At 45.9% G+C, this 14,392-nt stretch overlaps 1 protein-coding gene across 1 annotated transcript in view; it reads left to right on the top strand.

Annotated features, from left to right (window-relative positions):
- The window catches only part of LOC149329083 (15-hydroxyprostaglandin dehydrogenase [NAD(+)]-like), a 29,895-nt gene extending 22,607 nt beyond the window's left edge, over window positions 1-7,288 (top strand). The window contains exons 4-7 of the mRNA XM_089560095.1: window positions 131-227; window positions 1,480-1,556; window positions 4,462-4,613; window positions 7,070-7,288. Coding sequence (XP_089416221.1) covers window positions 131-227; window positions 1,480-1,556; window positions 4,462-4,613; window positions 7,070-7,193 — 450 coding nt within the window. The 3' untranslated portion in view covers window positions 7,194-7,288. The remainder of the gene's footprint in view (window positions 1-130; window positions 228-1,479; window positions 1,557-4,461; window positions 4,614-7,069) is intronic.
- Window positions 7,289-14,392: the final 7,104 nt, after the last annotated feature.

The raw sequence follows: 14,392 nt of genomic DNA, 5'->3' as shown, positions 1-14,392 counted from the left end.
CGAATGCAAGGTGCTAAAAAGTCTACGCAAAGCTTTCTGTACGTAATTTGCATGCATAGCGCAAAACTTAGGGAATTAATTTGTTCTCATTAAATAACCCTTCATTGTTTTTGCACGCGGTACACCACAGGAAGCCGTCTACTCGGGCATCCTCCTCGGCATGAAGTACATGGACAAGCGCAATGGCAACAAAGGAGGGCACATCGTGAACGTGTCATCAGTAACAGGTATATTCGGTGGCTTCTTATACCCGTGCTAAACGTATGGGATTTCTAAATCCCATATTTCTCCCAAATAATTAACAAATTTTTATGGGATTGCTAAACGTACCGGTGCTAAACGTATTCAGGGATTTTAATTTTAAGGATAACGGAAGCACTGAATATCTTTTTTTAACCGATAACCAAGCCGAATACCACAACCCACCAAGTTTCGCTCGGCGAGAGCCGCATGCTGTTTCGAACATTGTTACTGCTCTTTTAGAGCGCAGCTCTTTGGCGTCCGTTCCTGGGCTTCGCGTCGGCGTCGGCGTTGTCGTCGGCCTCGTAACCAGCTCCGCCCCCCTTTCATCCCCCCAGCGCTATCGGCGTCAGCGGCATCAGTCAGTCGCTGCTATCTCTTCTCTCCTCCCTTTATCGTGTTGTCCGCTTGCTGCGCGCGCTTCTGCCCCCATCGTTTGCCGCTGGGTCTACACGCCGCCCCCCTCCCCCCTCTTCCTGCGAGTCTCCGGTTGTCAAAGCGCCGGCTCGAACTTAATTCCTTTCTTCGCTCCTCCTCCAATGCAACCCCTGTGCGGTGGCAATCAGAGAGCCAGATCGGTGGCGGCGGATCTGTATATGTGCACCGCTCGAGCCGAAATTGCGAATACGTGTGAAAAATAAAAAAAAAATTCTGTGATAGCGCATACATGTGTTGCTCGATTTCTTTGCCTCAATCTATCGAAAAGGTGAAACAGCTTATTTGCTGCGCTCAAATTTCGCATTAGGAAGTAACGTAATCGTCGGTAATTTTTTTTAGTTGATGGCAATGTTTTTTTTTCGGTTTACATTGTGAGAAAGATATCTGAATGGTTATTTTTTCAATAAAACACAAATTCACATAAAATTTTTCTCGCTAATCTACTAAAACAGACATCATTTTTGGTCTCATCACATGCCATTACTGTGTCTATTATTTTGGCAAATATATTTTCATACTTCTTTTAACTTATTGATTTCTAGAAAAAGACTGCGATTCTTGTAAGTAGAATTAGACATAGCGCTCATTTGCTGTGATATTTAACTTACGAAATGCGCATTCTATTTCTAGCTGCCCAAATTGCGAAATCAGATCTGTAATATTGAAACTTATCGCTTCTTATATATGCCCACTTCAGCTGCAGTCTTCTTGAATACCGACAGGGTTTAGGAGGCAAAGCATATGTTTTTAATTGTATTTCATTATCTCTACAGCTTTCGTCCTCTGCTTTTGCTTTCGTAGGCATCTACGTCTTTCCGCAGTTGCCGGCGTACAACACGTCCCAGGCTGCCATTGTCACCATGACGAGATGCTTTGGGGTGAGTTATCAGAGCCTTGCATCAAACGAGACTGAACAACAAATTAGTGCTATAAGACCTGCAGGCAGCATGTAGCATGCTCTTCGTGGGAATAAATCACTGAAATGCGCCACAACGCGAACTTCAGTGCACTGAAAACCGCGCGACACATTTCACTGTGGTTCTCAGGACATACAGAACAGCTAATTCCTTACCAAGTTAAATAGACGCATTTGAAAAGTTCCGCTAACAATGACAATCATATTGGCACTTTCGCCGTGCGCTTTGCAGCAATTTAGTGCGTTTAATTTCTCGTTTGCTAACTGCGGAGCACGGCTTCACCGATGAAGTTTAGCGTCTATTTGCACCAACGTACGATCTGTCACATTATGAAATTTCATGTGTGGCTCACAACTTTTTAGTTTTTGTGAACTCGTTTTCTGTATAGGTCTTGTCCACATTCTAGGTGGCATGTTCTTGCTATATATTGTAGTTTGTGTATGTATCGGTGTCCTTTTCCCGTTTATCATCGACCCACCAGTCAGTCACTTTCAAACGAATTTTGTTTTAGTTCCAATGTTTTTGCCAGTTTCAAAACTATTTCTCTGTATAACAATTCCTTCAACCGTAAATATTACATTTTTAATAAGGGAGTAATTACTCATTGACATCCACCCAAGCGCAGCCGTACGGCTACAAAGGAAAGCTATACAGCTTTCTCAGAAACTTCGCAGTTAAAGAAAAATTCGTCCTGGTCCGGGGTTCGAACCCGGGACCACCGCTACACCGGAGCAGTCGCTCTACCAATTGAGCTAACCGGGACGGCAAGCTTATGGTAGGGCGAGAGCGAATTGATCAATAACTCGAAGTGGGAACAGTGTTGGTCAAATGTTTAGGGGAATCCCCCAAGGTGGAGTAGATTTGTAATAAGGGAGTAATTACTCATTGACATCCACCCAAGCGCAGCCGTACGGCTACAAAGGAAAGCTATACAGCTTTCTCAGAAACTTCGCAGTTAAAGAAAAATTCGTCCTGGTCCGGGGTTCGAACCCGGGACCACCGCTACACCGGAGCAGTCGCTCTACCAATTGAGCTAACCGGGACGGCAAGCTTATGGTAGGGCGAGAGCGAATTGATCAATAACTCGAAGTGGGAACAGTGTTGGTCAAATGTTTAGGGGAATCCCCCAAGGTGGAGTAGATTTGTAATAAGGGAGTAATTACTCATTGACATCCACCCAAGCGCAGCCGTACGGCTACAAAGGAAAGCTATACAGCTTTCTCAGAAACTTCGCATATTACATTTTGTTTGCTATAGTGTGCTCGTATGCGACCTGCCACCGTGGTATGTATGCGTTTATTTTATGTATTTTTGTAATAGTTTTTAGATGAACCACAAGCCTCTTCAACCTATTTTCTTTAGCTTTTGGCCTGTGGCTTATTCTAAAGAGAATTTGCACTTTCCGAAATCAAGTGAAAAACTCAAATGTTTACAGACTGATAAAATCTCTGCTATTGAGTTGACAGCGTCCTCTCTGGTTCTTTAGTGGGCAAACAAAAAAATCAATGATAGCAAAGTAGAAAACACTGCATCTATTATTAAAGCCGCAATACTTCCTTGAAGAGGTGAAAGATTTTTAAAGCCGTCACCTTAGGCCACTTCGACGATCTCTGTGAGCTGAGCCGTGCATAGGAAAAGCTGTAAATATCTGTCTGCGCCAGCCACAGTCCAGCTGACGCTGAAGCAGTCAGCGCACAACTGGTGTAGGACACTGCAGCAGTGAGTAGCAAACAATAAAAACAGGAGTCGAGAGCGTGACATCATTTCTGGGTATAGCGCTCGTACCTACCGGGCTTGTGGGCCTATGTGGGTCCAGCTTAGCGGAAAAGCTGGCTTAGAGACTAGCAGTTGCCGAAAGATATCGGTTCGTTTCCAGTGCAGTGCTCCACTCGAGTTTTCAGCTCAAGCGGCGACTGAGCATAAAAGCCAAAGCTTGTAAATCAGGCTTGTTCAGGGTTGGATATAGCAAAATTATACATGGTTCCCAGAAACATTTAGTACTCTTGCATGCTCCGCTGCTTCTCGAACTGAAGGGACAAAATTTTTGGCGAAAGAATACGAAGTTTTGACGTGTAATCGAATAGTCGTAGTAAAGAATGGAAGAATTTGTGAATATTTATCTTGTGAGATTAAACATGTATAACTCAATTTTGTTATTTTTCGAAAAGATCCCTGGATCGCTTATTTTCATGTGATCATTTTTAGTGCCCCTAGAGGCAGTTATCGTAATATCCGTGGAATCCAAGGGAACATGCAGTTAAGGAGAGTTCGAAGAAACGAGCTAAAAGCCCCAATAATTAAGTCTTATCTAAATATAGTTAGCAAAATGAGAGAAAGGCACTCGTAATATTACACGTTTCTAACAAAAGCTTAGACCCCACCAGTAGAACTTTTGGCATGCATGCAACAAACTTAAGTGAACAGCAAGATATATTTCGTTTGCCGAGATTACGCAGCCATTTTATTGTGAGTGTGAAGATTTATATTGTGCAACGCACAGAAAAATGCCTTACTTGATACGTAGGGATAAAATAAAACCATGCAATGGAACACCAAACCGATACAATGGATCAAGTTGCAGTTTTAGTCTGGAAACCGTACGTGAGGACGCCCCACGATAAGCACTTGCATTTCCTGTGGACTTGCATACATGTCGCTGCAGTAAGCTTTTCTGTAACGTGAAGTTGATTCCGTGCTCTTAGAATGCGATCTATTTGGCTTTGTAAATAACCCGTAATGAAATTTGGTGCAAATTTTACAAGGGCTATTACTGCAAGCCACTGCACTCATTGAAAGCTTTACACATTTATTCAAGTGGAGGGCAGCTCCGGTCCCTTAGTGACCCCTTCCCGTGTCCCACTTGCAGTCCGACCTGTACTACAGCCGCACCGGTGTCAAGGTGTATTGCATCTGCCCCGACCCCATCGACACGAGACTCTGGGCCCAGCTCTCCGACTATTGCAGGGGGTGCGAGGACACCACAGAGTTCGCTCATGTGTACGACACAAGAATCCAGCAGTGAGTGTCCTTACTTTGGAGTGAAATACAGGGCTATACTTTTTAACTTATGTATAAATGACATCACTAATATAAACAACGAGATAAAATTTACTATTTATGTTGATGACACCAGTTTGCCTTGCTCCTCCACTGATATTAACCAACTAACTGATTCAGCGAACATAGTATTGACTGCTCTGATGGAATGGTCATCATCAAACTCCTTGACAGTAAACAAGGAAAAAACAAAGGCGACAATATTTCATGCTAAGGGCAAGTTTGTAGGGAATGCACCACCTATATTTTTCAGTGGCACACAAATTGAATATGTTCAATCATTCACATCACATGGAGTAGACTTTACGCCTTCAATGTCATCGGATGCTCACATAAACAAGATCTGCATCAAGCTTTCTAAATTCATATGCATCGTCCCTCGCAAAAATATATCTTACCTACAAAAACAAAACTTGACCTTTACTATGCATTCTTTTTCTTATACTCAGGGTATTGTTATTTGGTACGGGGAAATACCACAGTGTCCAATTTGCAAAAGCTTTTTCTTCAGCAGAAGAAAATGCTACGAGTAATTACTAATGCCTGCTATGATGCCCCAACTCGTCCCATACGAATAAAATACAAAATAATTCCAGTTCATGGGTTGTTTGAGTACAGGTTTGCCTATTTTTAGAAAAAGCAGACGGCAAGAAATGACCCCTTTTTCTCTCGTATTGTGCAGCTGGTGCCACACAACACGCCATATACCACTATAAATACTGAAATGTTTTCGGTACCCAGATGTAGAACAAACTACGGTTTTGCTATGCTTAAATATATACTACCAAGATGTTTGAACTCTTCTCTTTATAACAATAAAACCAAGATGCTTTTCGTGCACGTCGTGAAGATTTAATTGATTAGGTTGTATTAGTACTGAAATACATAAGTTGGCCGTTATTTTTTCTTCTCTTGTCATTGTTTAATATATCTACCCCCTATCTGCATTACAGCACAATCTTTTCTCTTTGAGATGTGAATTGTTACTTGTATGCCGCAAGAACTGCCGCTGCTGTCATCGTCGACTTTTTCGGGTGACAAAACCCGTAAAGCGGTTATTGCGAACCGCTTTTATTTCGTCACCCACGCTTTCTGTAAGGCAAAGCGAAATAAACATTCATTCATTCATTCACTCCTCATATGCAATCACAAAAGGTTTAAATATTAAGGCTTAAAGACAGGTGTCCGATAATAAGAAGTTAAAAGGATGTGGTTTATGGGGTTTAACGTCCCAAAGCGGCTAAGGCTATGAGAGACGGATGTGAAGAAAAGGATGTGAAGAAGAGAGTACACGACTTTATTTTAAAATTCATCACAGTTTCGTCTGAGCGCGATCGGTGTGACTCGGTCCTGTTTATGGAGCTCGAGATGATTAATTCTATGAATTCAGGCAAGCGTGAAAATTCACAACCTGCCTTGTAGGGCTGGAGGGGCGTTGGTACACCGCAACAGTACGTTTGGAATGGGGTAGCAGCGAGATAGATATTAAAAAGAAAATGATGGGGATGGGCACCCTTAGGGCACTTGCAGTATTTTTTCTGATAGCTGAGAATTGGGAAAGATGACTGTTCAGTTTGCATTCATTTCACCGATCGCTTACTCTTAGTGTTGATTCTGGGTGCTTAGGCGAACAAAATGAGCTAACCTAGCTGTGTTCCCATGAATTGATTAGAAATCGCAGCAAGTGAAATTCTGTATCCACCAGTAACCGCACGCTGGTACCATCAGTGATGAATTTGAAATATATTTTCTCGAGTAGCGATAACATGTGCTGTATATTGTAGGAACTGTAAGGGGACCTATACGCATTAAAACTGTATGTAGGTAACATGCTGTGGTTCTCTCGACCATTTTTCTTAACATGATTGATGTGTTTGTTTCAATACATTGTCGTATAGCCGTTGAAATATTCACCTCGTTCCTTGAATTTACTGAAATCTGAAACCACGAAAATTATTTGAGGAAGAAGTGATTCAATAAGCTCCACAATTGCAGTGGACAGTCTGGTTAATAACCTATAGGTTTGCTGGTCCCTGATATAAACCCGATTTTAATGTTACTAGCGTGAAATGAACACACTTCAACCGCAAATGGAATGTGTGGGAGTCAAAAAGAGTTTCAGCAGCATAAACACGGAGAAAAATGTACGAGCCTGCGCTTTAATGGCGATGTAAAAAACCTAATCACTTTGAAAGGTATGTATGCGCCCATCAACTGAAGAATGTGGTCGGCACTTTTTTGCGCGACCTCCTATATGCAGCCTTTAGTGCCAAGTAACACCTTAAGGCAGCGAGATAATTGTAGTTTTTCATAGCTTGTGCGCTCCACAAACTTTCTGTATGCTTTTATCTCCGCTATAATTGTAAATTTACTAATGCTGTCAATTTATGCACTCGACGCTTCATTTTTTTTCCCAGGCCCGTGGTGGTGGCGCTCAGCATTATGCAACTCCTCGAGGACGAGAAGAATGGCGGAACTATGCTGTGTCTGCACAAGATCGGCAACAAGTACCACGAGTTTCCGGTTCTGCCAAATCCCTGAAGGATCTGCTCATAATACATTCACGAGGCCACACGGTTGCCGACCTTGTTCCCTTTAGCCGCCTTTCAGCAATAAAACTGCCACTTCTCCGTCAACTGTGCACCTCTTTTTCGAGCCAAACTGTACACGAAATGAAACTGAATCATCATCATCATCATCATCATCACCCCGACTACGCCCACTACAGGGGCCTCTCCCATGTCTCTCCGATTAACACATTGATTTGCCAGTTTCGGCAACCGTATCTCCGCAAACTTAATCTCATCCGCCCACCGAGCTTTCTCTCGATCCCTGCTACGTTTTCCTTCCCTTGGAATCCACTCCGTTACCCTTAAAGACCAGCGGTTATCGTGTCTTCGCATTGGATGCGTTGCCCAAGCCCATTTCTTCCTCTTGACCTAGGCTAGGACGTCATTAATCCGCGTTTGTTCCCTCATCCACTCTGCCCGCTTCCTGTCTCTTAACGTTACACCTATCGTATAGCTGGCTGCGTTGTCCTTAACTTAAGCTGAACCCTTTTCGTTAGCCCCCACGTTTCTGCCTTGTATGTGAGTGCCGGTAAGATACAGCTGTTGTATATGTTTACGTTACTAAGTTTCTCTCGCGCCGCCGCGGTGGCTCAGCGGTTATGGTGCTCGGCTGCTGTCCCGAAAGACGCGGGTTCGATCCCGGCCGCGGCGGCTAGAATTTCTTTGCAGGAGAAATTCTAGAGGCCCGTGTACTTTGCGATGTCAGTGCACGTTAAAGAACCCCAGGTGGTCGAAATTTCCGGAGCCCTCCACTACGGCGTCTCTCATAGCCTTAGTCGCTTTGGGACGTCAAACCCCATAAACCAAACCAAACCTAAGTTTCTCTCGTAAAACACACGAACAGAGCTATGTGAGACTCTTACTGTAGTGCTTCAGAACAATGCAGAGAATCAGTCATTTCTCTGCGCGCTGTTAGATATTAATCGTCAGAGGTTTCCACGTTCCAACATCATCGTAAGGTGGTCACCACAGTCGAAACAGCACCATAAAATTTTTAATTAGTAACCGAAATTTATTACCCCCTGAGCCGTCTCAGCAAGTCCACCATTTAGTTCCTTATTGGGACATATGTTATCATCATGATAAGGCTGGCCATGACGAAAAGCTTATTTTACGTATGTTCCTGTTCTTCTCTGTCATGTCTTTCAGTGAAGGCAAGCAAAAAAAAATTGGCGGGGGCTTAGGTTTGGTTAAGCCTGGTAGGCTGCGAAAGCAAAAGCGCCGCGCCTCGAACAGAAGGAACCCAGTGCGCCGCGTCTACAGGTCACACGTGGCTACCGGCCGCCGCTGCGCGACGACTCGACTTGGTGGCCCATCTCTCAGCCTGGTATGACGTCACAGGTCATTCTAAAGGTCAAACGTGGCTACCGGCCGCCGCTACGCGAAAGACCGTTCATGAGCGTAGTATTGCTTTCGCAATAAAAAAAGAAAAGCTTTCAAGGCTATAGAAATGGTTTCTGCTGTACCGTAATATCAGTTTTCGCGGACGTCAGGAAACAGGCAGTCATGTTTACTAGTAAGCTGGCAACAGATTTCTAATAATAAAATTCGCAAATATTACAGTGAGGTGCCGCGCCGCGGTGGCTCAGTGGTTACGGCGCTCGGCTCCTCACCCGAAAGATGCGGGAGAGAGAGAAAAAAAAAACTTTATTGGAAGTGGAATTCGGGGCACGGCCCAGGGTCCCCGCACGACCCCACTGCACTCAAGTTTTTATGTTCCTAAGGTCCATAACACTGGCAGGCCGGCCGGTGGCGATGGTCTGCACGGCCGGGTCCTCCGAGCGCAGCAGGGTCTCCCAGTCCTCCAAAGTCTTGAGGTTCTCTAGGTCCCACGGAGGAGGGTCCGCCGGGCAGAGGGAAAGGACTTGGAGGGAAGAAGCGAAGGGTTCTGGGTATAAGGCGTGAGCAGGAGTGGGGAAGGAACGATGATAGCGGGCTAGGGTAAGGGGTGAGGGGAGAGAGTGTGTCTGTAGTCTGTGCCACAGTGTTGCTTGTTTGTTATCTAGGGAGGGGTGGGGCGGGAGGTAGAGCTGGCATGAGGCTCTATATGCCTGCGTCAGCTCGATGAATGGGTGCATGCGCTCATTCGTGAGTCCCCGATCCGAGGCCACCTAAGCCCGGTTTAAAGAACCTCAGGCTAAAAGGTTGGCGGCCTCGTTTCAGGGATTCCCGGGGTGCGCAGGCACCCATATCAGCTCCACTTGGCGAGGTGTGGGTGCATCGGGCGAGTCCAGTACGCCAAAAGCAGGGACATGGACTCGGCCCCGAGCAAAATTTAGCATCGCAGTTTTAGAGTCACTTAAAATATACCGAGCTTCCGTGCGAGTGATAGCAAGTGCGATGGCGGCTTCCTCTGCAGCCTCTGGGGAGGTGTAGGGAGAGAGCGCTAGTGTGAGGAGGGTGGATAAAGAGGAGTCCACCAAAGCTGATGTCGCTTCAACACCCGTGCAGGCAGCGTCCACCCATACGGCGTGCCTTCGCACGGGCTCTGCGGCGCTGCTCATGGTGGGACGGGTGCATATTCCTCGGGAGCGGCCTGATGAGGAGCTCCCGATGAAGCGGATGGCGAGAAGGGTTGGGTCGTTGACCGGTATTCTAGCGCTGGATTTAAAATGATACATATGGTGCAGCTAGACATCCGATGCAGACTGCATCATGCATCGCGCACAGCTGAAGTACATAAATGAACAGATGTGAACAAAAAAATAAATTAGTGCCCCTTCCAAACGCCAGAGTGACGATACGACGTGTGCCACACATCAGTAGTAACGCTGCATTTCAAGCCACCTCATCAACCGCAATGAATATTAACCCATCTTGTTAGGCGCGCGGAGTTGTGGTGGTTTTTTTAGAAACGAAGCGGCAAAAAAAAATATTTTCAGCAGCCAAATACATTCTCTCCAAAGCTTTCGCTACTGCGAGAAGTAAAACAGCTTATTTTAAAATAAGGGAAAAACTCGAAATTGACGTAGTATTTTATTTAGCTGATTAAGAACATATCTCAGTTCCCGTGAAATTGAAAAAAAAAACTGGCAGTCGCTTAGCTCTGCTATGCCAGGATGCGTATTCGCCAACTGCAGCCTGTACAGCCACATGGCTTGAAACCACGGTGAATTGATCACGGTGACTGAAGATTGTCACAAAGGCTTACCTAAAAGGGCTAATAAATCCTCTTAAACGGCGTTATATGCCACTAAGCATCACGATGTGCGACCTAAAAGGGAAAAAATTAAAAAAAAAATGGAATTTAAAAACAATAAAATTACAGTACAGAGAGCGGAGTCGAACGGCCGACCTTCCATACGCAACACGTGCCTCTAATCCACTGCGCCATAGCGGCGATGTCAACATCACGTTCTTAATGAATATTTATAACCAGCCTTAATGTGGCTGCTACCTGCCGGTGGGCGGCGCTGTCATCGCTGGCTGTACCGGCTGCATTTGGCGAACACGCTGCCAGGATATACGTAGCGAGAGGTGAGGGCGAGGTGTCCACGTCTCGGTGGACACCTGAACCAGAGGGAAGGTGCATCACTGCTCTCTTGGAACAGTGGACACCTCAACCGTGCTTTAAGCTAAGTGGCGGTAGTGACAGATGTGCGCTGCATGCTGTGGCGCTGGCCTTAGGCCGTGGGCGTTCATTGTGTTCATTAGCCTTGGCGTTGTCAGCGTTTTATACTCCGAACATTTTCAGGAAAGGAAAGCGAGCGAGCGCGGCGAGGCACGCCAGCTGTGCGTAGTGGCGTCACTTGCTCCTCGCGCATGCTCAGCACGGCTCTCCGGCAGCCATGCGAAACTGCTCAACCTCGGGCCAGTGTAGCTTTATGTACTCCCAAAGACCCGAATGTGGGGCTTTTTCCCGACATGATTCGTACTAAAATTGGGAAGCAACCATCTGTCGTACAGTGTTCCGAGTGGTGTCATGCAGTTTTGCGTAAGCGGACTTCGGTGTCTGCGCCGAATTTTTTTTATTTACGCCTCACTTCGGTTGCCACAAGCCTGTTTTGAGAGAGCATAAGGAGCTCGTCAAACAATTTGGCGGTGTCGCCTCTCGTGTAGTCAGATGAAATGATTACTCACATGTGATGCCTGGTCATTAGAAGCATTTAATGGCACGACTACTCATGACTGAGCGTGCGTGACCCCAGATACCACGTGACGTGACCACACCGCAAGTGTTCCGACAATGCCTGGACGTGTTCCTTGGGCTATTGCGATTAAGGCTGGGCAGTGTATAGGCGTCCACTAATAGTTTTTATTGCTAAAGCAATACTACGCTCACTAACGCCCTTTTGTGTAGCGGCGGCCGGTAGCCACGTTTAACCTTTAGGATGACCTCTGACGTAGCAACCGTCGCGGTGGCCACCTGAACCGCACCGTACAAGAAGGGAGGCAGTGGGAGTGATAGAAGAAAGATGAAGAGGAGCTGTAGTGAAGACAATGAAAATTCTATTTGAGGAAAGGAAATTAGACAGTAACTGTCTCGCATCTCTCGGTGAACACATCCGTTTGCAGAGGAAGGGAGGAAGTGGGAGTGAAAGAAGGAACAAAAAGAGGGCCCGTAGTGAAGAAAATGAATTAGTGGAAAGGAAATTACGCAGGAGGTTGCGCCGCTGCGCGGAGGAGAGGCCACAGTTTGCACGATTCAAGCGCGAGGACGGACATCGCGAGCATGGATCGACGCCGCGAGCATGGACGGACACGGCGAGCAGGAGCTAATAAAGGCTTTCGCCCTAATACCACACCTCTCTAGTTCGTTTGCCGCAGAGTCCCGGCGAATGGCAGGCCGTGAATGACCCCACGGGGCTACTCTGCGGCCTCTTTATTCATACAGGTGCCGTACACGGCCCTTGAAGTTAGGGCAGTAAGTGAGGGGTGGTGGACAGAAGAAGAAATCAGCAAAATTCTGTCAGCAAAAATAGTGAACCGGTAAAACTGATGCAGTAATGGTCACTGTAAAAATAAAACGAAGAAAAGTTTGCTATTCCTAATCATCAGCGTGCAATATATAACTGGAAATGCAGAAAAAATTTAAAACCATCGATGAAAAAGTTAGCTTTCGTATAGGGTAAATTAACACGTTATATCAAAACAAAATATATCAATTATTTTTTCCCAAAGCGGCAGAGTCCCGAATATTCGCAACCTGATCAGGATGGCCATTTCAAAATTTTATAGCACGTGGCCAAGCTCAAAACAGGAAGAATTCGTGCATCCAAACAAACATGTAATGCTTGGGTGCTTATTTAGGTGGCGATAGGTATAATATGGCTGTGAAGATGGCAAGGTTGTCGGTGTTTATTACGTTACAGGCACAGGACCGCCACTGTTTTTCGTTAACCTAACGATAAAAGCAATAGTAGCAACTGCAGGTTAGTGACACGGCAGGGCTGGTATTAGTAACTGAGTATGAAGCGCACAGAAAAGTTCTGAATTGATGAGTGGTTCTGGGACGACACGATTTTACGTATTCATTGTATATGCGATGAAAATCAAAAGAAAACGAATGAAAATTGAGCATAGAGTCTGTGATTGGCTACTTTCTTTCCTTCTTCCTCTTGGTTTGGTGTGGATTGACGTCACAACCAAACAAAGGCGAAAAACGAAACAAAATATCACACGCTTTCAAAGGTGTTCCCACCAACGACCGTTCTGTCAAGAACACATCGTGTGTATCCCTGAAACTAGCCAACAATACCAATCACTTCAAGCGGCAATCACGGTGTACTTGTAGGTTTCCAGATCGGAAGTTCGAAACCAGAGGGAAGAAAAAAAGCATCTGTGGAGGGTGATGAGGGGGTGGGGGGCTATACTCACATCTTTTAGGAAGGGTACGATCGCGACCTGCACGAGCATTTCAGACCAATTCCTATCCAAATACAATTTCGCACACCTCTGCATACCCGGCATTATGCAAGCCTAATTGTCAACTATGCCAACAGAAGGCCAACCTGCCCCACTTACTGTGGGCGTGCCCACGATATACCCCTTCACTGGATCTGTAGATCTCTATCTCCTAGCTGGGGATGGCCGTGATGCTCTGCTCGGACCCGGTAGCCCGACTCCGGGCCACCAAGCACTCCGCAATGGTCGCCAGAGCCGAAGGACTCGTGTCCACCAAAATGTCGAAACCCCTGCCTAAGGTTTGCATTTTGAGTGATAAAATATTTCCTCCTCTTTCGACTACCTGGGGACTTATACTTACAATGTACAGCAGACGGGCGCCTCTTGCTCTTCAGGGGGAGTAAACGAGGGGCGGGGGAGAGGGGGAGGACTCCAACTCTATTTATGGCGATTGTAGCATTTATCTATCCACATATATTAGCAACCTTTCGCCTGACAGAGAGATGCTGCTGCAAAGGAACCGAGTAGAATAGAATAAGTGCTCACGCTCGGCTGCTGCTAGAACGATACTGCGGCCTCCCTTTGATCGTGTCCAGCAATAGAAGCTGAGTTTATTTCTCACTGGTCATGAGGAGGCATACGAGGGGGTACCCAAAAGAAACCGTACTAAATTTTTTGGTCAGCAAAGCTTCTGCGGTACCGCGTGTTGCCACTAGGAGCGGATAGAACGAAGATTCCAGAGTCAGTAAGCCGAGTGCCGTCGTTGAAGGAGGTCAGACTAGTTTAGGCAGAGTTTTAGAGTGACGACTGTTTTGTGTGAACGTCGTTTTTGCAATGGCTGATTTTCGTGAACAGCGTGCGCCGGTGAAATTCTGATTTTTGCTCGGAAAAAGTTGAATGGAAACTCTTGCAATATTAAGAAAGACGTACAAGGACGATGCTATGGGGACAACTCAAGTGTTCCTGAATCGAATCCTGAATCAAAGCAACAATCATGCCAATGGAAAACTTCAAATTCACCTCTCCTCAAGAAAGCTCGTCAGGTGAAACCAAACCTCAAAACAATGCTGATTTGTTTTTCGACGTGAGAGGAGTCGTCCATTGAGAATTGGTTCCGCAGGGTCAGACAGTTAGCCAGGCTTTCTACTTGGATGTTTTGAAAAGATTGGGCAACAGTGTGCAGTGGAAGCGGCCAGATTTGTGGCGGTCGGGTGACTGGTTTTTCCATCATGGCAATGCCCCTGCTCACACAGCCCTGTTTCTACGACAATTTTGGACCAAAAATGGCATGACCCCTATTCCTCAACCCTCATACTCTCCCGACCT

Source organism: Amblyomma mixtum, chromosome 9 (assembly GCF_055824585.1).
Source record: "Amblyomma mixtum isolate Tamu chromosome 9, ASM5582458v1, whole genome shotgun sequence".
Lineage (NCBI taxonomy): Eukaryota > Metazoa > Arthropoda > Arachnida > Ixodida > Ixodidae > Amblyomma > Amblyomma mixtum.
This window is presented reverse-complemented; position numbering and strand designations above follow the sequence as displayed.